General features: G+C 37.7%; 1 protein-coding gene across 1 annotated transcript in view; it reads right to left on the bottom strand.

Moving 5' to 3' along the window:
• Nucleotides 1-22,172, bottom strand: part of bbs9 (Bardet-Biedl syndrome 9) — a 109,983-nt gene that overhangs the window by 77,790 nt on the left and 10,021 nt on the right. Inside the window, exons 4-13 of the mRNA XM_079468735.1 lie at nucleotides 18,252-18,316; nucleotides 16,750-16,863; nucleotides 16,352-16,526; nucleotides 13,693-13,777; nucleotides 10,248-10,431; nucleotides 6,225-6,354; nucleotides 2,118-2,299; nucleotides 1,916-1,992; nucleotides 1,304-1,357; nucleotides 1,096-1,198 (exon numbers count right to left, since the gene is read on the bottom strand). Of these exons, the coding sequence (XP_079324861.1) occupies nucleotides 1,096-1,198; nucleotides 1,304-1,357; nucleotides 1,916-1,992; nucleotides 2,118-2,299; nucleotides 6,225-6,354; nucleotides 10,248-10,431; nucleotides 13,693-13,777; nucleotides 16,352-16,526; nucleotides 16,750-16,863; nucleotides 18,252-18,316 (1,169 nt within the window). The remainder of the gene's footprint in view (nucleotides 1-1,095; nucleotides 1,199-1,303; nucleotides 1,358-1,915; nucleotides 1,993-2,117; nucleotides 2,300-6,224; nucleotides 6,355-10,247; nucleotides 10,432-13,692; nucleotides 13,778-16,351; nucleotides 16,527-16,749; nucleotides 16,864-18,251; nucleotides 18,317-22,172) is intronic.

Genomic DNA, 22,172 nt, shown 5'->3' with positions numbered 1-22,172 from the left:
TGCTCTAGTCACTTTGGATAAAAGCATCTGCCAAGTGAATAAACAAAATGCATCAGAAGCTGGTTTGCCATCTGCCATAGGTTAATTAATTTTGTGACTAATCAGTTTAAAACGATTAACAACACTAGCACTAAAACTAAACTGTACGGCATCTTGGGTTGATGACAAGTGCAAATCCCACTGATATATTTTAAGAAATATCATTGCAAACTGTTTTTGTTGAAACAGATCTAATATTTATTTCAGTTTGGGACTAGGCTTAAAGTCACCATGAAACGGAAGTTCAAGTTGGATTCTGAAATTAGAAAAAAATGTAGGGCGGGGCTTTATATTGCCCTTCCCTTTTTGATTGGTTTGTACGAAGTTGGGAATGAAGGGGAGGGCTAAACGTGCCTGGACATTGGACAGTCAGTATCATGTGGTGAAGAGTTGTTGTTGAGAGGGGGAGAGGAGCTTAATGTTCTTGGTTAAAGGTTTCAAATGCAGTTGAATTAAAAAAATAATGGCGTGCAGGCATGAATCATTTATAATAATCAATGCAAACACCATTTTTCCTGTTTGATTGCATGGTGACTTTAAGCCCTGTCCAGGAAAGCATCCCTAAAAATTAAAAAATAGCGGGGGGAGGCACCTTGCACTTTGAAAACCTGTTTTCACTCCAATGGCATTGTTAGGGTCTATAAGCCATTTACAAGGATGTTGAATGTGGTGACTACTGCGAGCATGATTTATATTGTCACTAGATATTGTTAAGGTTAAGTATATACAGTGCTGTGAAAAAAGATTTGCCCCTTCCTGAATTTTATTGCGTATTTGTCACACTTCCTTTCCATGCAGGTAGAGGTGTTTGACTGATAAAACATGAAGACCATAACTGACTTTGATTTTAATCATAGCAATTTTCATTATGATAATAATAATTCTGACTCTAATTAAACTGCCAAGTGTCTGCTTTCAAATGAGAGCAAACCTATTTAGTGTAAAATATTCCATTTAGTTTGTGTATGTCATGTTTTTTTATTCCAAATGTGGGAGATGCTTGTTTACAGAATAACCAAAATGCCCTAAAGACTCTCAACATAAAAAGAAACATACCCATAGAATCAAACACAAACTGGTCCTGTGTGACTGCTAGAGGAGGCTGGACGCACACAGTCATCTTTGGATTCTGCACCACTGCGCTACTTCTCACTTTTACCTATACAAAATCAATGACACATTCAGTAAAAATCACATCAGATTAATGCAGACTCAAATCAGATCGCATATAAGAAACTGATGGCATGTAATGAGGTGAGCTCACCTTCACTGTAATAGAGGGGACAGGCATGCCATTCATCTCAGGTATGACAGCACACTATGAGAGCAATATTATTACAACACAATTGTTAAAACGCATTGTTTTCATTAAATGTGAAAAGTTTGTAGTGTGTGTTTAATTTAGCTATACAGTGGGGAAAATAATTGTTTGATTCCCTTCTGATTTTGTAAATGTGCCTGCTTATGAAGAAATGTAGAGTCTATAATTTTCATGGAAGTTTTATTTTAAGTGAAAGAGACAGAATATCAACCAACAAAATTATTTAAAAAAATATTAATTGATATATAAATTTCAGTGAGTAAAAACAGTATTTGATCCCCCATCAGATTACTAAGAATACTGGCTCAAAAGATTGGTTATGTGCCTATATGGAATACAACTTTCATTAAATCTTTAAAAACCTTCCAACATAATTTGGTGAAACTGTCCCCACATAGAACGAATGCTAAAACTAGTGAGGAAAAAGCCTTTAAAACTGGCCCAACGTTTGTAATCTGTAATCATTTCGTAATCTGATAAAGTTAAGAAATTCCATGTAAAATATATCTTGGAGAGTTTAAGTGAATATCATAACTATAGGAAATGTGTGTATACCGAGACTTCATCCAGGTTAGGAGAGACTTTGGCAATAAGAGAAATGTTTTCCTCTGTCTCTGCTCTTGGGAGAGTATCTAGAGAAAGAGATCACACACACAAATAAAGATAAACATCCAGTCAACACACAAATATTCAATATAAAAAGTCATGGTCTTATTATACAACAAGGATTTATATGTGCCAAATTTGTGTATCATGCCTTGGGTTTTGGTGACCTCACGTATAACCTTTTGTAGGACCTTCATCTCCTTGTCGACCTCATTATAGTTGATGTCTCTGGAATCCACTTTGGGTGCAGTAAAGAAGGAGGGGTCAGTGCCCATGTATGAGCACTGGAGATGGCCATCAGAGCTCAGAGTGACCACCAAGCCCTTTAATTCCCTGAAAACACCCAGGAGACACGATATATTTATATTCATACACTGGCTTGCGAAAGTATTCAAACATCTTCATTTTATTCACATTTTATGTTGCTGCCTTTTTCAAATTACTTTGAGTTACTTTTTCTTACATTAAGGTGTGTGTTTAGGTCAAATGAAAATTTTCTGTGAACTACTAGCAATATTTTTCCCTAATTTCAAATAATAAATAAATAAACACATTTGCATTTATTTGCAGAAAACTAAAACTAAAGAGACAGGTTTATGTCACTCAAGAGGTTTGATTTTGTTGATATTTCAAAGAAGACTGGATTGGAATCGCCACAATCTATATATGCTAATTGACTGAACATTTCGAATGGTCTCTAATGTTTTTCCGCGGCTGTATGATCATGGCGCTCAACCAGATACAATTGACCCTTTGCCTGGAGTTTGATTGACATGACCAATCATAATGCCGATATTATGCACCTTCAACATTCAACATTTTGTCCAACAATCAAACCATAGAGTTGCAAATTATGCAGTTTTAAAAGTGCTTTGAGGTTGTTTCTGGCCGTCACACTGTACGAACATGATCCCAGCTATGAGTCACGTCACTGTGGAATCTTAGTTGTAATAATGTACAACAACAAAGGCTTCTTAAAACAGACTTGTTCAAGAAGACTCGTCTGGAGTTTTACCTAATAGAAAATTTGATCCCCGATGAAGGACTGCATCTCATCAACACTGCCAGAATTTAATCTTTATTGTCATAATCACAGATTACCCGTTGCCTAAATGTGTCAGAAACCAATAAACCAGAAGTTATGTAGTTACAGCAAGCACACTATGGGCTACTGCTACAGTAGTTAACTGACACTAGCCAGGTTGACTTACTGAATGTGACATCATAAATACTGATTTTAGGTTAGAGCTTCAATCTTTATTTTGAGTCACTTTCATAAAATCCTGTCTCAGTGACTTCATGGCTTGGTTTTTGCTATGATATGCATTTTCAGCTGTTAGACCATTAATTGAGAAGTGTCTGCCTTTCCAAATCATACTCATTTGATTGCCTTTGCCACAGGTTAATTCCACTGAAAGTGAAGTAACATCAACAAGCAAAAATATTTTTCGCAGCATCAACCAAAAGTTTTGTATGGTCTTCCAGTGTTCTTCGAGCCAGTCCTGTCTGGCCTTCCAGAAGTCTTCGAGCCGGTCCTGTCTGGCCTTCCAGAGGACTTCGAGCTGGTCCCATCCGGAATTCATGAGTCCATCATCGCCGTGGCTTTGGTGTACGTCTGGGCGGTACGGAGTAGTCCAAAAGTTTCTCCAGTGCTCAGTCCCAAAGTTTCCACGACGCCCACAACCCCTCCCTGATTGTTCATCGATGTGAGGTCACTTCCTGGAGGGGGGAGTACTGTAACACTTCCGTCGGTCCCTAGTTTGTTTTTCCATGTTTTTGCCCCAAGGATGCAATTTCGCCATGCTCCCTCACCTGTTCCCTCTTAATTTTCCCTGCACCTGCCCATCATCAGACTCATTGCCCGGACATTATTTATACTCTGCCTTTTCTTGTGTTCTTTGTCTAGTCAAAAATGTAACTGGTGTTTGTTTTGCTCCTCCGTGTTCATCTGTTTCCTCTTGTTCTCCCTAGATTTTGGATTTATTAAAAGTTTATAATTTTCATCATCTCGTGTGGAGTAAATCCCTTACAATAGCTTAGTCCAAGTGATGCGTTTGTGTTTACATTCTAAAAAAATTAATTATCAGCCCTGTGGTGTAAAATCAAACCATTTACGTACAGGCTGACATGGATCGATGTGGAACGATGTAGCAACAAGAACGTTTTGGTGCGATGGGGGAAAAGTGCTCATATATTTAGATTGTCTCTATGCTTTCTTTATACGCAGAAACATCTGATGATCCTTGTACCATTCGTTTTAGAAAATACTTATAATACCATTAGAAAGTTCAAACAAACCATAATAAGCAAAAAGCAGGTCAGCGTTGGCGAGGCAAGAAACTTGCAACTTTAGCCGGGTTCTTATTTGGGCTAATGTGTTTTGCGACATCAGCCAAATTTCCGAAACTGCTTAGATATGCCTCTTATTTTGAGTGCGTCACTGCCATTATAATGAATGGGGAGTGAATACAACATTCAATGTGAGTCACGGCTCTGGTGATTTGTGTGAGGAGAAGCGGAAACGACCATTAGTGCAATTTAAGCTTAGGAAACTAAATGTATCCCACAGTTGATGTCAGGCTTTTTACTGATCGGAAATATGGGATTTAATTGTATCTGTCTTTACTCATTCAAGTAGATAGGACTGTGGTCTTGCCCTAACTGAAATAGCTGCACGGAAGCGTAATGAACTTGGCCTCCGTGTGACACAGCTTTTGTAAATGGACGTTGTGAAGAGATGAAGTGAGATAAGCAGAAGATAAGCTGATAAAAAAAACGATAAACAGTATAAATGTTGGTGAAATTGGCTCAAACTATGAAATAAACAGTTTTATAGAGGATTATTTTGTTGAAGAGGGAGGATGACTATGAGCAGGACTTGGACGAATCTGACCGGGAATATCATTATTTGTAAATTTATTTTTTTCAATATTTTATATTGTTTATAAAATGATACAACTCATTGAAATGTTAATTGTTGCTACAATCAAACTATTGTGGTACCCCTCATTTGTTTACATTTTTTTTATGGGCATTATAATAAATAATCCTATTTTACAACACGTTTCCCCATAAATATGTCATACATCACTGAAAATGGAAGAATCTCAGCATAAACATGCAGGATACTGAGGGTTCAAGTGTGGTCAGTTTTAAATATCAGCTTGTTTTTACACTGGAATTTCTACATGAAGTTACAAAAAAGAAAAATGTAACAATTCTTTGACATGTCAGTACTCAGACAGTCTTAAAGATATCAAGATTATATTTTCACAGAATGTTCTATACTCTGTGAAGGACGATATTATGTAGAACAGACAAAAAATTACTTTGGCTGGGTGTTTAGAGGCAGGGTCACATATAATTATATTTATACTGTATATGGCTTGTGATTTTATAGGTTATTAAGATATGTTCATCTGAATGAAGCAGTAAATCTCCTGAAAATAAATAATACTATGCTGTTTGTAAAATGTTTAATACTGTAAATCTGCATCAGCATCATCATAACTTGAGTTGTTCCATGAGCCCTCTTGAGGTTACTGGAAGCTGTTTTTTGCATTTGGGTAAACCTTGTGTGGTGAGTAAGGTGAGACGAGAGCCGTGAGGCGGGGCCAGTGGCACGAGTGATAGTTGGAATCAGCTGTGTGCGCACCGCATATCTCACGGAGGAGATCGAGAGCTTAAGAGGACAAGCGGCAGGACTGTTGACGAGAGAAGACCGGGCCCGGACATGTGTTAAGTTTGTGTTTATGTTTTATGGCTGGCAGTCTTTTACTTCCGTGTTTATTGTTTGTTTATTAAATTAAAGTTTCGCTAAACGTTCGCCGGTTCCCGCCTCCTTCCTTCCCTTCTCTGGATTTTCATTACATTTGTGACGAAACCGGGGAGGAAGGAGGGACATGCTGTCGGAGAGCCAAGGAGCTGCCTTGTAACAAATGCAAATTGTGAAAGGGCAATGAAAGTATATTTGTTCTAGTTGTTATTTCACGTGGAAAGACGAGTAGAACGCAAGCCCACCTCTAGTGCAGGCTGTGTGTGATCATCAACTGCGCTTGTGATTTTGGGGGAAAATGTGATTAATTGCATTGCAGGCTGATATTAAGGTGTGCCTATACATTTTTTACTTGCACTCCTAAAAATTTAAGTCAGGGGCTTCAGTGCTCCTCGTAAAAAAGTTAGTCTGGAGCCCTGGCGTAGGGGTGTGTGGTGTGCTGCTTTTGGAGCTAGCAGTGAAGTGTGACATATGTGCACTTACTCAAAGTTAGCAACTCTTATGGCCACAGGAACAAAGGATAGCTGGGCAGCCCACTTGAGAGTCACATCCTGGTACACCAGCAGCATGTTGTTATGGTTACCCATCAGGATGTTAGTGGAACCTTCAGAAACTGAGGGGATGGTCAAAAAGAGAAGAGGTGAGCATGCAGGAGGATATGTGTTCACACAATCTCATGGTTCTCACATGAAGTGTGTGTAGTGCAAAGTCAACTGAAGTGTCATTTGTTAACCCTCCCGACACACATTCCTCAACTTCTGTGTGAACAGACAAATTGCTTATCACAAGAACCGTATCACATCACGCTTGTTTAGGACGCTGGGTAATGCACAAGCAACATTGAGCAGACAAATAATATTTTTTGCTGATTCAACTGGTTCTCACATTTAGAACCAAACCTCTGGTTTTGGATTACACTTTTAAATCAGAAATAAGTAAAAATCCTGATAATATCTCCATCTTCAAAGTGTTTAGTTGTACACTGTTTTAATAAACATATTTTTAAAAGAAGGGTTGTTGGTTAAGGTCCAAATTGCAGTTTCATCACAGCTTCAGAATGCTCTAAACGACACCAGCTAATGAATAAGGGTGTTGACTAGCGAAAAATTGGTCATTGTTCAAGAAAACGAAAAAATTATATAGTATGTATTCATATATGACTTGGTCTGCCTCTAAGTGCCTCCGTGTCACGTGTCAACAACTTATTGGAGTGCCTCCATGTAGCTCGTCCATGACTTACTCCCTCACCTGTCCATCATCAACAATTACCTTCATCTGCCAGCCATCAACTTTGTCAACTGGACTCAATATGACGACAGGCAGTGCAAGCGAGACTCGCATCTCATTTTAGTTGGATAATTCCGTTTGATTTCCGTCTGCAAAACCCACAATAAATAATACAGTACTATTACGCAGCTACTATACATATTTTTTCTTCCAGAATGTTCTTGTGTCCATGGCCCGGTACTAGGTCGCAACCTGTGATATAGTACTTTTACAAATATATACTGTATTTATTGGATTTCTCTGTGTCTCTGGTCTTTGATCTGTAGCACCTTGTGACATAAGACCAGAAACCCAACATGGGTTTCAACTCTCCAGAGGATCTGTTGCTGCAGCTTTGGTGAGCTGGCTATCCGGAGAGGTATGTGGGGGAGTTTGTTGAACTCGTCCATAGGGTAAATTGGAGCAATTATGTACTTAATCACTTGTTTCTGTAATGACTGTACGACGATCTAATCATTACCATTATACTTTCTGAGGTTCATGAACTGTATACATATTCTTTGGGGCGGAGGTCCAAACAATACTTTTTTACATATATAATATTTAATCAGTTAAGCACAGTGGAATATATATATATTAAAAGTTAACATCTAATGTATTATCAGGCCATTTATTATATTATTTTTAATGTCAGTCTGAAGCAGTCTGAAAACAAAATTTGCAGGACAATAGGTCCAAAGGAACAGGGCTGAAGACCTATGCACTAACAATCAGCTCCCTTGTTCAGTATTTAGGGCACTGATCAGAGAGTCTCATTCACAAAAGTCTTTCATTGCACTGAAACGTTTTTAAGCAAAATTGTACTATCAAACTTAATAAACCAAATGAAGCACAATAGAACTTTTGAAAAAAACTTATATTTGAAAAAGCTTATTTTGTTTATAAACACACATAGCTAGACAGGCAGGGAACACAATCATAACACAGACATAACCAAATCAGAAACAATGGGTTATGGCACAGGTACGATACAGTCTACGTGCTTGATTTATGACTTTTAAATATAGACCCCTTCTGAGCCGATGTCGTGATTATTTCATGGCATTAGCTGGAGGCAAAACAAGGGGAAAACTGGAGCCATTACAAATCAGCACAGTGTTGGCTACATTGGAGTTTAAAATATCATCTTGCTGTGTTTTCGAGTGCCAGAGTGAAGGCTCTTATCTAACATTCTAACACATACCAGCTGCCATTGCCATAAAAATGACAACAGTTGTAGTTAAACACAATAAAACTAGCGGACTTCACAGAAACAATGATCAAAGATGCTTTCACTACAGCGCACACATTATATCACTTCATAAATGATTGTCTTTGTTGGTATGGATAATAGTTTGGGTATGTGTCTAAAAACCTCTCATGTATCCCCACCTAATCAGGATCCCGGGAACAAGTTCAGTAACATAACATTACGTTAACAAGTGTATTAGTAGAAACCCGGGAGAGTGAACAGTTTGAAGGCTCATGTTATGTGTCAGGTGTGTGGGTTCAAGTTACATTTGTTAACGTTTGCCACTGTTAGTACTAAAGATGTATTCTTTCTCAGATTGTCTTGACTATACATGCTTGGCTTCTTTCTCTATGTGGTATGTGTGGATGTCAGACCACTTAACTGGAGGTAATGTAATCCTGATAGTTCGTCCATCCTTTGTCAGGGGATGGTTCTATGCACGCTTTGAAGCCCTGAACTCAGATCCTTGGACAATGCTAGAAGTGACTACTGATGAAAAGGGACCGGCACTAACAGTAACCACAGGTCTACAAGTTAATGAGTAAAGTGAACACATGCAAGGCGGCAGGTCCAGATAACATCCTGGGACGTGTGCTTCAGAACAGACCAGTGTAACCACTGATATCTTTCCCTCACCCTGTCTACAGTCCCCCTTTTTTTTCAAGTCGACCACTACCATTCCTGTTCCAAAAATGCCACATGTCTCATGTCTTAATTATTACAGATGGGAAGGAAAATCCAAGGTTAGAGGCTAAGGTCAGCTGGACAGATTATATATTTTATATATTTATTCATTTGTTGTTTCATTCTTAACACCATTCCAGGCTTTAAGGCTATATTCATGGCGAGAACTACTCAATCTATACACAAGTCTGTTCTATACACAAGTCTGTTTTATACACAAGTTGACCAATACACAAGTTGGGAGAGGGACAAATTAGAATGACAGGTCATAAAAGGGGGGTCATAGATCACAACATTTTGATCGACAGTTTGACATAAAAAACTGGATACATATTAGGATACTATACGTATTAGGATAGTGTGAATGAGGATAATATGGACTACATTGTTTGGCTAAAGAAGTCCTGCCACATGCTGCGCCTCGCGGTTTTGGCGGAGCGCTCTGAGCGCCTGAAGTTGAAAAAAATCATACACGTCATACACATTTCTTTCCTTTGTCCAATTTCATGAATGGAGAGGCAGTTGCTTGAAACATCTGGAGGCTGCAATGATGAAGGAGAAACTTGTGTAGGCTGTCCGGGGTTGACCGAGTAAGGTCAGAGCAAGCACCTTCTGCTTGTACTTTTTTTAAGTTTCTGCTAATATGACAGTTAACAGCAACTAGAGCGCTCACGCTATATTCCTTGACTGACTGGATTGCTGATACTGTGGTTGCCTGGCAACATGAAATAACCTGCTGCGCACTGCTCTTTTCACGAAGTCAACCAAAAATTCAGGCAATTCGTTGCACCTCGCGTTTTCAAACATGACAGACTCATTCTGTCCGATCAGCCCCTTATCCTGTCAAGATGCAGCAGTGTTGTGCTAAAAAGTCTCTCCTGCTCAAGTCTGGTTTTTCCAAAGGTTTTTCTCCAAGTATATACTTGTACATTAATGGAGTTTTGGATTCCTTGCCACTATCAGGTCTATCAGCATCAGGTTTAGGGCTTTCTACCTATAAATATAGCATCTAACGTATAACTCAGACAAAAATCAAACACATTTGCAGTTATGATATTATTGCAAATGCTCTTTTTACTTGTTGATGTATCTGAAGAATCTCAAGCTCATCTTTAGACTTGCAAAAATACCATGAGCGTAATCTTAAATATTACATAACATTACATGGTGTATGTGTATGTATTTCTCTTACCTTCTATATTTTATATTACTTTTAAGGTTCTATCTTATTCTGTCAGTGTTGCAAACAGTATGTTGCATTGCAAATAGTAAAAATCACTATAAAATAAATTTGACTTGATCACCTGATTCATAGGGAAGGAAACAGCTGGGGTTGAACTCCAGTTTCTTCATGAAGCGGATCTGACCATTATCCTTGAGACAAAACAGATTCCGCTCTCCAAGCACAAAGATAGAGGACAACGTTGGAGATGTATTGGGAACACAGATATCTAGAACCTCTTCTCCTAGCACCAGCGTCCAGTCAGCCTGAGGATACATTAAAACACATGTCCAAACAACATTAAAAACAGTCAGTTTCAGCCATAAAATATGACTGGCTTACAGAGTACCAACCGTGGGGATATTAACCATAACACAACTAGTTTGTATTTAATGATGTGCTAATTATGTGCACTCGCCTAGTCCAGGTTCCTAACACAACCCCATCGTAACCACCATGGCTTCAATGGAGGGTCATTTAGTTTTTTGGGGAATGTTCAACCTGCAATATCAATGATATACAAGCCCGTAGGCAAGGGGGGTTCGAACGAACCCCCTCTCACTGCCAAAGGGCCAGAATTTAAGTAGTTTTTTTTCATGTGATTATTGTCATCATTGTTTTAATCAATGCTTGTGACAAATTTCTGGGTTGCTGTTTCAAATTAATATGATTATTGTTGCAGAACGCGTGTGCGTGTGCGTGTGTGCCGTGCGTGCAGACAGAGAGAGTTCTCTCAATACACTTTTCAAAGCAACGTGAAGAAGCATCGCCTCTGAATGATGCGGGGGGAGGGGTTATATATGTAATTTTTTTTAATTAAAAGGATTTATCCGCTCTACACAGGGGTCCCCAAACTACGGCCCGCCGACAGATTTGGACCGGCCCTCTGAACAATGCTTTATAGTGTGTTCACACCAAACGCAAATGAAGCGTTAAGCGCGAGTGATTTACATGTTAAGTCAATGCAAAGACGCGATGACCTACTTGCGGCGCGATTCGAGCATTCGAGAGTTGAAAAATCTGAACTTTGGCGAAAATTCGCGCCGCGTTAACCAATCAGCAGCTTGTTCTTGTAAGGCTGTGAGCAAGCGTCAGAAGCCCCTCCCATGACGCGAATTCGCTGTGAACACTCTATGAGACATTTAAAAAAATATATATATATAGGCGTACAGTTTCACTTATATCATATCTATAATTGATAATAAATTTTGGCTTTCAGACCCAAATTTCGCAAAGTTACTCACATAGCCTAATTATTTTATTAAATTCATAACGTACCATTGCGATAGAAGTGATGCGCGAACCATCGGAAAATTGCAAAGAGACGACAAAATGGCCAAGCGATTGGGAAAGAGAAAGGTTAATTAATATGCATAAGAATTCTTTTTTAATTTGAGTAGCACTAAACTATAAACTATTAATAAACTATTCTACCATTAGGAGGCATCATAAATACATTTCAAATCATAATTAAATCTCCACAATAATTCAAGTAGTACCTCCAAACCATGTAATTTTCTGTTACAAACCGACCCGGCTCCGCATTAAAGACAGGGAGAATTGTGTGGACTGGCAGAAAAAAGTTTGTGGACCCCTGGTCTACAATATAATAGCCATATAAACGTATCGTGATTATAATAATAAAACATAGCAAAGAGGCATTGACAGAGAGTCAAGAAATTATGATGAGTGAATTATTATTAATATTTCAGTAAAGTTCATTAAATCTATTCTGTTGTTACTGTGGTCTTTAAACTTATGAACTGTGTATGGACTGACAAAAGTGTTACATGAGGAAGCAATTGGACAACAATGCAATAAATATTTTAGGTGCATCACAAAGCGTGCTGGTTAAAATACCAGCAGACAAACTAATCCAGCACAAATTAGAGCATGAAAGGTCACCAAAATGAAGTATTTGAACCTCATAATTAAATACAAAAGGAGGAGAAAAACTGCAAAAAGGTCCACTTTTTAAAAAAAAGAACCTCCCCTTTCAATAGGCTGGCTACGGACCTGATATAGCTATACTGGCTACAAACAAGTACAGCTAGGGTCGATTCTGTTAGCTAAAAGCACAGTTGACTCATCCTTCGAAAAAGCAGGTTAAAGCAGGAATACTCCAAAGCTGAATATTCATTACAAAATTTGCTTACATTTTTACCACTCCAGGATTTTAAGTCTCCGGATGAGAGAGGTACAGTAGTTGTAGGCTATATATTAGAATCCTGCATGTAAGGAAAGCAATCTGTTCTTTATTGATACATGTTAAAAGCACCCCGGGGATCTGTTAAATTTAATCCATTAAATTATGCTATGCACAGGTCTATGTATTTTGAATTGAGGTGCGCAGTGAACTCTGTTGCCTTCAAACTCATTCTAGCGCCGTTCATTGCATATTCACTCCCGGTTATTCTTGCCTGCCAGGATGGCGGTGTAAATTAGTGTCCGAAATGTCCACATCTTAAAAAAAAAAGTTTTGTCAATCAGATTTACAAATGGTCTCCGATATTTTCGTCGGTCCTCAAAAAATTAGGAATGTGTTAGTTTTTCTGCATTTTTCACATCCGTGGCAAGCATTTTGAGAGGCATTTTGACAAATCAGAGACACTGTACAAACAAGTGCCATACACGGAAAAAAGCATATGAATATTTCAGACTGTGTGTGCAAAGACCTTAAACTCAAAAGATCACATGACTGCAGGAGCTCTATATGCAGATCTGACACTTTCCCATTTTCACAACTCATTGCATTCATTTAAGATTTTATTTAACCCGTTGAAGTCTGTGTTTATGAAAATACTAGACAAAACAAGCTTTCTGGCATAATTTTGTTTGCTTTTGTTCATTCAAGCACAAAAGAGAATTTAATACTGCTGCGCTGTCTGACAGGTTCTGACAGAAATTTACTTAAACCTGTGACTGTATACACCAGACTGGACCGCAATTGCGGTGTTTTTTGCCACGTCCCAAAGGTAGAAGCTATCTATCTACACTGGACTCATCAAAGAGCGTGACTATATAATGTAAAACTAGACAAAGGATGAGAAAACAAACAGATGATGCGTTAATTGCGTTAAATATTTTGGGATCGAACCCATGAGCTTGGCATTGCTAGTGTCATGCTCTTACCACTGAGCCACAGGAAGCATTTTTTGTTGTTGATGTTTCTTTCACTATACACACTGCGGCCCACCAGTTGAGAAACACTGCTTTTAAAGCATTGTCAAACTACACCTTTGTTTGCAGCCACTAGCGGGTGAAAATTACGTAACGTGCCTTCAATGCTGCTTTTTATTTGTTTATAACTTAAGTGTTGTCGGAGCAAACTAAAACAAAATTGTGTGTAAAATATTTGTTGTTTAAAAAAAATAATAATCTAAAAGATACTGAACATAATTTGACTACTGTGATTACCTGCAGCCTCATTTCTATGGCTCCTACACTGGTCTTGTTCACTTGAGCATGTGTCTGTGTACAAGATTGTGAATGCACATCAATTGTGATGAGAAAAGCAGTAAACTTACCGTCAGCCTCTTCCCTGATGTCTTGCTCTGCTTATCACAATCTTTTCTAATGTCCGCATCTGCGGTGACAGCAAGAGTTTCATACCTGTGTTCAGAGAGGAGCAGGCGATGTCAATCACACTAAAAAATTATACCAAAACTGTGCATGAACTATTTGTTCTAGTTGTTTCTCCATTCTTTTTCCTGCAGTTTTGTCATTCACTTGTAACGAAGTAACGTTACAGTTCTATATGTGTTAAATATGTGAACATATTTTTACATTCTTGGTGTAACATAACAAGACTTTTAATAAAACAAATTTAAAATGCCGGCAGCTCCCTCACAATCGAATGCCGGCCACACAAACAAAACAAAGTCCAGGCATGGTCCTCTATCCTTATACACTCCTGTCGCTCGTCCCTTTATGCTTCCGGAGCTCCTCCGTGAGAGATGCGTGACCAGTGCACCGAATTAACATTCATTTGAACACTTACACCTGACTTGTTGCGGTGTTTATCTCCTTAATGTAAGCGTGACGAGATAATGATTCAAATTAGCATTTTGAAGGAGTTGATAAGATGATTCACTAACTCAGCTGAAAAGTGGTGCCACCTACTGGCCATCTTAGTTCTGCATTTAAAGTAAGACTAATATAAAAGACTGCTGTATCAATTAAATTTGTCCCACATTTGAATTAGTTTCCAAGAGAAAAATTATCTAGTGTACTTTAGTATTTACAACAGTTAACTACTAAAAATCATAGACACTAGTGATTTTGAGTCTTACCATAGTAAATATATAAGTATACTACAGTAGTTGCTACAATTTATCAAATTTATCCAATTACTACAGTTAATACAACAACATATTCTAGTCCAAAGTATAATACAGTTTACTATAGTAAATACAAAATGGCACAGCATTGTGAAACTACTTGGTATTGAGATACTTTAGCTGGTATAGTATCGTAAGACATGTTTATAGTACTGTGACAACCCTAATATCAACTATGGCACTGGCTTTATAAATGTGAAATAAAAAACAGTGTAACTGTCACAGTATTCATAAACTTAGAAAGAATATGTTTACCCAGTGAATATGTAAATATATAAGTAAAATAAGCCGTGAACCATAAGATCAAATATAGATGCAAGCAGCAATTACAGGGCCAATCCAAACCAAGAGATTTGTGACTTCTATAAGTACCCTAAAGGGATTGTTCACCCCAAAGTAAAACAATTGTCATGAATTTCTCATCCACAAGTTGTTCAAACCTATATGAATTTATTTGTGTGTTATGTTGAACACAAAGTAAGATACTTGGATGAATATTAGCAATTTAGATTTCTGGGAAATCATACCATAATTATTTTGTACATTTTTTGTTCTGTTAAACACAAAAGATTTTGTAAAATTTTATAACTTTAATGTATGGCTTATGATTAGCATGTTTTCACGTGCAGCTGCTTCGTAGCAATGGAAATTGTAAAAAGTGCTGTATAAATTAAAGTTGAGTTGAATATGCGCAGAGATTAAATAAGCAGTTGTCAGTGAAATATCTGGTCCACAGTTAAATGTTGGGGTTATACTCCTGTGGTAACACTTCAGTATAGGGTGCCATTCTCACTATTAACTAGTTGTTATTAGCATGCCTACTATTGGCATATAAGAATTTATAAAGCCCATATTCTGCATGTCCAGACTCTACATGATGTCCAGACAAAAATGACTTTCTTACTTAGTCTTTTTTTTCTTTTTTCCCAGTAAAAAAAGTCTAAAGATGCTTGAAAAAAGACGTATTTTCTTGATGAGCAAACTGACTTAAGAAAATAAGTCTTGTTTGTAGTAAAAAATGGAATTTCAGTGAATTTGTGAATGGGGTAAGAAAATAATCTTGAATTGAGAGAAAAAGGTAAAAGTTAATTCAAGATTATTTTTGATACCCCATTGGCAGATTTATTTGCTTGTTTTAAGCACAAAATTCACTGAAATTTCATATCTTTTTACTAAAAGCAAGATTTATTTTCTTGGGTCAGTTGGCTCATCACGGAAATAGTTCTTGATTCAAGAATTAATAGACATTTTTACTGGAAAACAAGAAAAAAAGACTAAGTAAGAAAGTATTTTTTGCAGTGTAATAACTACCTTACTAACTATTAATTAAGGATTTATTGAGGAAAAAGTCATAGTTGATGGTTTGCTAAAAGTGAAAATTGCCCGCTATACCAAAGTGTGACCCAACTTTATTCGTTAGATATGAAAATAAATCTGATTTACTTTCACATTGTGGTACACAGCATTTCTTGGACATGATGTAAACACGAGCGAGCAACAGTGTTTAGGGGAGGTTCAAATTTTCGCAGGCGGTCCAATCTAAAATGTAGGCCATGCACCAAGTGATGCAAACCAGTCACGGAAATGAAATTAGACCTACAAAAGAATCGTTTCTGTGATTCAAAGTCTACTCATTTTTCTCCAAGCCAATAACTTAATGTTTACTTTCGGCTTTACAATTAGGCAGAATGCTTACATTCACACACTGCATTACACACTGCATGAAATGGAATTTGTAATAGATACTCTTTAATTTACAAATATGCTTACAGTTATGGAAATCAGTCACACAACATGTTAAAAAAAATATTGTTGTGGCCAATGACTGAATCCAAGTTGGTCTCACCTGTAGCACTCCACCTGTCGTGTAGAAGACACAATGATGAAGGAATCTGTTCGGCTGCAGTAGCTCAGCGGTCCAGGCAACAGAAAACCTGGCAGGCAGCACCCAAAAGCATAACTATCCTGCTCAAAAAACATCAGCATGCCGTCCATCGACTGAATACAGATAAAGTGATGACCTGCAAACCATAAGAGATCAATGAGCAAACTGCATTAAAGAGATGACGAGAAAACAGCACGACTAGAAATAGATGCAAATCTAAGAAATTAAGTTTGTTTGTTTATTTGTAACTACATGCTATCTTCTATTGCCCTTTCGATGATTAAAAGCTGGTCAAGATATAATGCAAGTGAAGTGTGTGATGTTAATATGTGGCATACCATACATATTATATTATTTACCCGTAATGCCCCCAAAGGGGCCGTACGTCATGTTGCAGGCTGTTCTGTGTAGATGGTGTTCATAAATTAAACGTAGCTGATACTGGTCACCATGTTCAACATTGCCAGCAGTGCCTGAGAAAAAGGACATCAGTAAACATCATATTAGCATAAAGAGCATACACATAACATCTTCTGCACACTATCTGATCATGAGATAATAATCTATGACTGATGAAACCATGGGCGTAGGTTTAGGGGGGACGCTAGGTACTAGTCCCAATCAATATTTTGAGATGACAAATTTGTCCCCACCAATATTTAGCAAGTTCCTTTGCGCTGCTATTTTGATCGATTGAAATGTATTTGTGAGTGTAGCCTACCCTAAATGCAGAGAAATAAAAGGGAAACCACCCACAGTTTAATGAAGGACTGTCATTGCATCGCTAGACACATGTGCTGGAAAAACGTGTTGGTAATGTCTAAAAGGCAAAAGTTAACATTGTTGGTTATTCAAATTGAATGAATCATTATTTGATTGATAATATCCAAATAACACTATCTGGTAGGAGGGTTAAACTTGCTAGCCATAGAATAGACTACAAAATTAATGAAGTATAAATAGGCTACTAACGTACATAGTAAACTATGTTTGTTTGTTAATAAACCGGTTGTTCAGCATTTCACATTCCCAGGTATTAACATGAGTTTGAGTATTTGTTCAAGGTACAGGAGGGTAAATAGTGTTTATAATAGAAAAATGTTATTATATTTATTTATTTAGATTTTTTTTAGGTTTTGCTCCACAAGTTCTGAAAGTTCTTCCTTGTGACAGTATTATATGTTAGTGTAAATACCAATGTACATAATAATTTATGTTAATAAAATGTTTGGTTGTTTAGCATTACAGTCTCAGGATTTTCTTTTTTGAGAGTGCATTTTTGAGATTATACAGTTACTCTAGCTCTTTAGGGACAGTATACAGGATGGTGTATCGGGGTCACGATACAATATAATGAGATGAAGTAGATTCACTTCTGTATTGTGATATTCTGTATTGCCAACAGTCTGAAATAAAAAAGGAAATCACCATTAAAGCACTGGTATCTTACAACAAAATAATTCCAGGGGGAGGGGGATGTCCCCACCAAAGCTGAGACCACGCTGGATGATACGAATGCTTTTCGGCACGGAATGAAAAGGTTAAGTAATGAGAACAGTTCGGCTCGAAGGTGGAAATACACCCATTGTCACTGTCGGACTCTAATACTCTAATAATATAATATATATATACTACTATAATAAGCATCATCATAATAATAATAATATGAATACATCTGAATATATTGACAAATAAAAATATCAAAAGTTTCCATCATCCTATGAGAGGAAGGTTAAAGGCTGGACTTTCTCTACTGTTTTTTCCAATATATAATTTCTGCAAAAGCTGCTTTGCAACAATACAAAATTGTAAAAAGTGCTAAAAATTAATTGGAACTGATCTGAATGGGTTGAGAACCAACCTGACACAGCATAGACGGAAAGCTTGCTGGTGTGAAGAACCGCCAGGTGGAGTAACTCTGAACAACTTCAAAAATATATGACACACATACAAATATACAAACACATTATAAACATACACATCTTATTAAACAGTAATGTACAAGTCAAATCAAAAACAGGTATACTATCAACATTACAATGATAATGAACGCAAGGAATTGACAGAATTTTGTACTTTCTAGGTTTTCTGATATCCATCTGAATTATAATAAATTCTGTTTTATCAAAGAACAAAGTGACTGAAGATTAAGTTGATCTGGTTATATAACGTTTGTTGGAATGATCTCAATCCTGGCTTTTTAAACAGCGAAGAACGCAGTGCAGTTTTTGCACTCTAGGGCTGTCGAACGATTAATTTTCATAAATCACATCCAGAATAAAAGTTTGTGTTTACATAATACTGTATGCACTGTGCCTATTAATTTTGTATTTATCAACACATACATGTGTATATATATATATATGCATGTATTTATTTCAAATTTCCAATCATTAAAATTATATATAAAAATGTATACATTTTCTAAATTTTTCTTAAAAATCTGCATGTACGTGTATGTTTTTATAAATACAAGATAATATGCACAGTACACAGACATATATTGTGTAGACACAAACTATTATTCTGGATGCTTTAAATCACGAGTTAGAGGTGGGTTTAGGTCTGTCGCGACAGCAACTTTATCTTTGGCGATAAATTGCATCAGAAATAATTGCGACCCTTTTAAAGAACAAAGGCCTTTTAATATTTGGACAAGATGTTATAATGACGTTTACGGCAAGCAGAGCCCTTGATATGTTCAGTTCAGTTTATTTTATTTATCCCCGAAGGGAAAGTAAATTTACAACATGCTGTACACAGGCATCTAACACTCACAGTTGGCATATATAAACAATAATATAAAAGAGAAATTCTAAAATATCAGACCAGGTGATCAATATTTAACGTTAAAAATAATAATTAATTTCTGGGGATTTTAATTGTTGCATAGATAGTAGCCTTGACAAATCTTCAATGTCTGTCTGTATTTATTTTCCCCTACTATGACAGAACATGGAGGATGAGATGGTCGATCCGGAGTGCTGATGATGATGAAATGGTGCTGGTGACAGTCAGTGATGAAACCTGGGAGATGTAGTGCTAATGCGGATGGTTATACCAATACATTGGTATTTACATTTAGTCATTTAGCAGACGCTTTTATCCAAAGCAACTTACAAATGAGGTAAACAATAGAAGCAATTGGAACATGGACAACAAAATGTGTAAGTGCAGTAAAAACTGGTCTCATATAGCCCAGCACAGTATACAAAACTAAGTTGTGTTTTTTTTTAAAGAAAGAGTAGAAAATGGTAGTCAGTGTTAATCGATCAGATGCGTTTTCAGCCGATTCTTGAAGATGGCTATAGAAACTGCAGATCTTGTATCAGCGGGCAGATCACTCCATAAATGTGGAATTGATCCAGAGAAGGTAAGTGACAGTGATTTTTTTCTTCTTTGGGATTGCACCACAAGACGTTTTTAGTTTGCAGAGCACAGGGATCTGCCGGGTACATAAGTCTGTATTAGCTAGTGAAGATATGGGGGCGCTGAACCAGTGGTGGTCTTGTAGGCCATTTGTTGAGAGCGACTATAGAAGCCGATGTAACCTAATGAAGAGAGAACTGACGTGTGCTCTCTTCAGTTCATTGAAGACCATCTCTCGCCGCTGCATTCTGGATCATCTGTAGCGGTTTGGTTGTGCAAGCTGGGGTCCAGCCAATAAAGCATTGCAATAGTCCAGCCTGGACAGGACAATAGCCTGGAATAGGACTTGCATAGCATGCTCGGACAGGAAATATCTAAATTTCCAAATGTTGTAGAGGATGAATCTACAGAGGATGAATCTATGCTGCCAACATGATCCATTAAGTTTAGCTGATCATCAATTACCACTCCCTGGTTTCTGGCCATTTTGGAAGGTGATGAGCCCAGTTGAAGGTAGAAGTTGTGATAAATCTTTGGGTCGGACGGGATCCCAAGCAGGTCTGTTTTTGCAAGGTTCAGCTGCAGGTGATGGCCCTTCAACCAGACAGAAATGTCACTCAGGCATGCTGAGATGCGCGCTAAAATGACAAGTGGAGTTATGTTTATCATCCGCATAGCAGTGATCGGAAAAGCCATGTTTCCGAATGACAGAACCTAGGGATGTCATGTATATGGAAAAGAGCAACAGTCCAAGCACTGAGCCCTGAGGCACCCCGTATTGAGATTTTGGGAGTCCTAGACCTCCTCTCCAGGATACTCTCAATGACCTACCTGAGAAGTAAGACTTGAACCATTGTAGCACCATTCCAGAGACAACCATAGCCCTGAGGTCGACAGGTGGATGTGGTGGTTAATGATGTCAAACACAGTAGATAGATCCAGTTGGATAAGGACAGATGATTAAGAGGCTGCCCTAGCCAGTCTCAGGGCTTCAATGACTGAGAGCAGTGCAGTCTCTGAGGAATGACCGCTCTTGCAACCAGACTGGTTGCTGTCCAGGAGGTTGTTCTGCTTGAGAAAGGAGGAGAGCTGGTTAAATACAACATGCTCAAGACTTTTGGCAATGAAGGGGAGGAGAGATAGCAGTCTGTAGTTTTCTAACAGCACCGGGTTAAAGGGCCCAGCATAGTTCAGGTGAATTGCGCTTTCGTTCTGCGTTTTAGGGTAAAACGAATTTCGAAAACATTGAGAGACGGTATAGTGTTCCAACACCCCTTTGTTTCTGGAAGGGGGGGTTTACATGATGAATGCAAACAGCCCCTGCACACATGGCCACACAAACAACAAAGATGTCTGCAATGACGAACGAGCATTATTGCAAGCGCATAGCTGTGTTTTGATTTTTCAAAAGCATTCATGATGCTCAAATGTTTTTTTTTCGTACAAATAGCCGCCTCGTTGGCAGAGACTATTTACACAAACAGTGACTCGAGTGGCATAAAGAATAAAGTCTTTATAGCGTGGCATGGGAGACCAGAGTTCTAATCCCGTTTTAAACCTTCTTTAACATTTTTTATTACTTTACAGATCATAAATTCCTTTTTTTATATATAATTGATTTAAGACTTAAAATGAATTATTCATAAACTTTAGGTTTAGGGTAGGGTTAGGGGTAGGTATAGGGCTTTAATATCTCAATAAAATATTAATATTTTTTATAAATATAATGATTAACTGTCTGTTATTGCATTATTGCATAATATTTATTGCACAACAATACTGAGGTGCAAATAAAAACGTTATCTGACACTATTTATAAGTAAAATGCATCAAGCTACTATTTCTACTTAGTGGTTAGTGTAAATAGCATATCGCAAAGAAATGCTGCTATTTTCACTTAGTGTAAACAGAACTTAAAACTATTTAAACATAGTGTAAATTACATCTGTCGTTTTTTTTCACAAATTTTATATAGTCGCTGCCTTTTTTTTATGTAGATCTTATCTGACCCCACCTCAGCTAAATAAAATGATGCGTTATTTCCCACAGACCGGGTGGGGCTACATAACACAACCACCTATTACGTAATGGCCATGGACATGAACTTTCCCAGAAAGTTCTGTTTGGTTTACTGCGGCAAACTAGTGAAACGAATTGTCATTTGGACCAGATTTTGTTCGGAATCAGGTCACAGACGGTCGTCTTTCTATATCAAATGTAGTACGCTGAGCCCTTAAGAGTGGGTTTCTTCAGTAGCAGGGATATACGGGCCTCTTTAAAAACTGTGGGAAATATTCCAGTGGTGACTAGACCTTGGAAACATCAGCTTCAGATAGAAGAGAAAGAGGGGAGTGTGCATGTGTCAGGAGTTTGGGCGTGTTCAAGAGACAGGGGCGCAGAGAAACGACTGCAG

The sequence above is a fragment of the Barbatula barbatula genome, assembly GCF_947034865.1.
Source record: "Barbatula barbatula genome assembly, chromosome: 12".
Lineage (NCBI taxonomy): Eukaryota > Metazoa > Chordata > Actinopteri > Cypriniformes > Nemacheilidae > Barbatula > Barbatula barbatula.
This window is presented reverse-complemented; position numbering and strand designations above follow the sequence as displayed.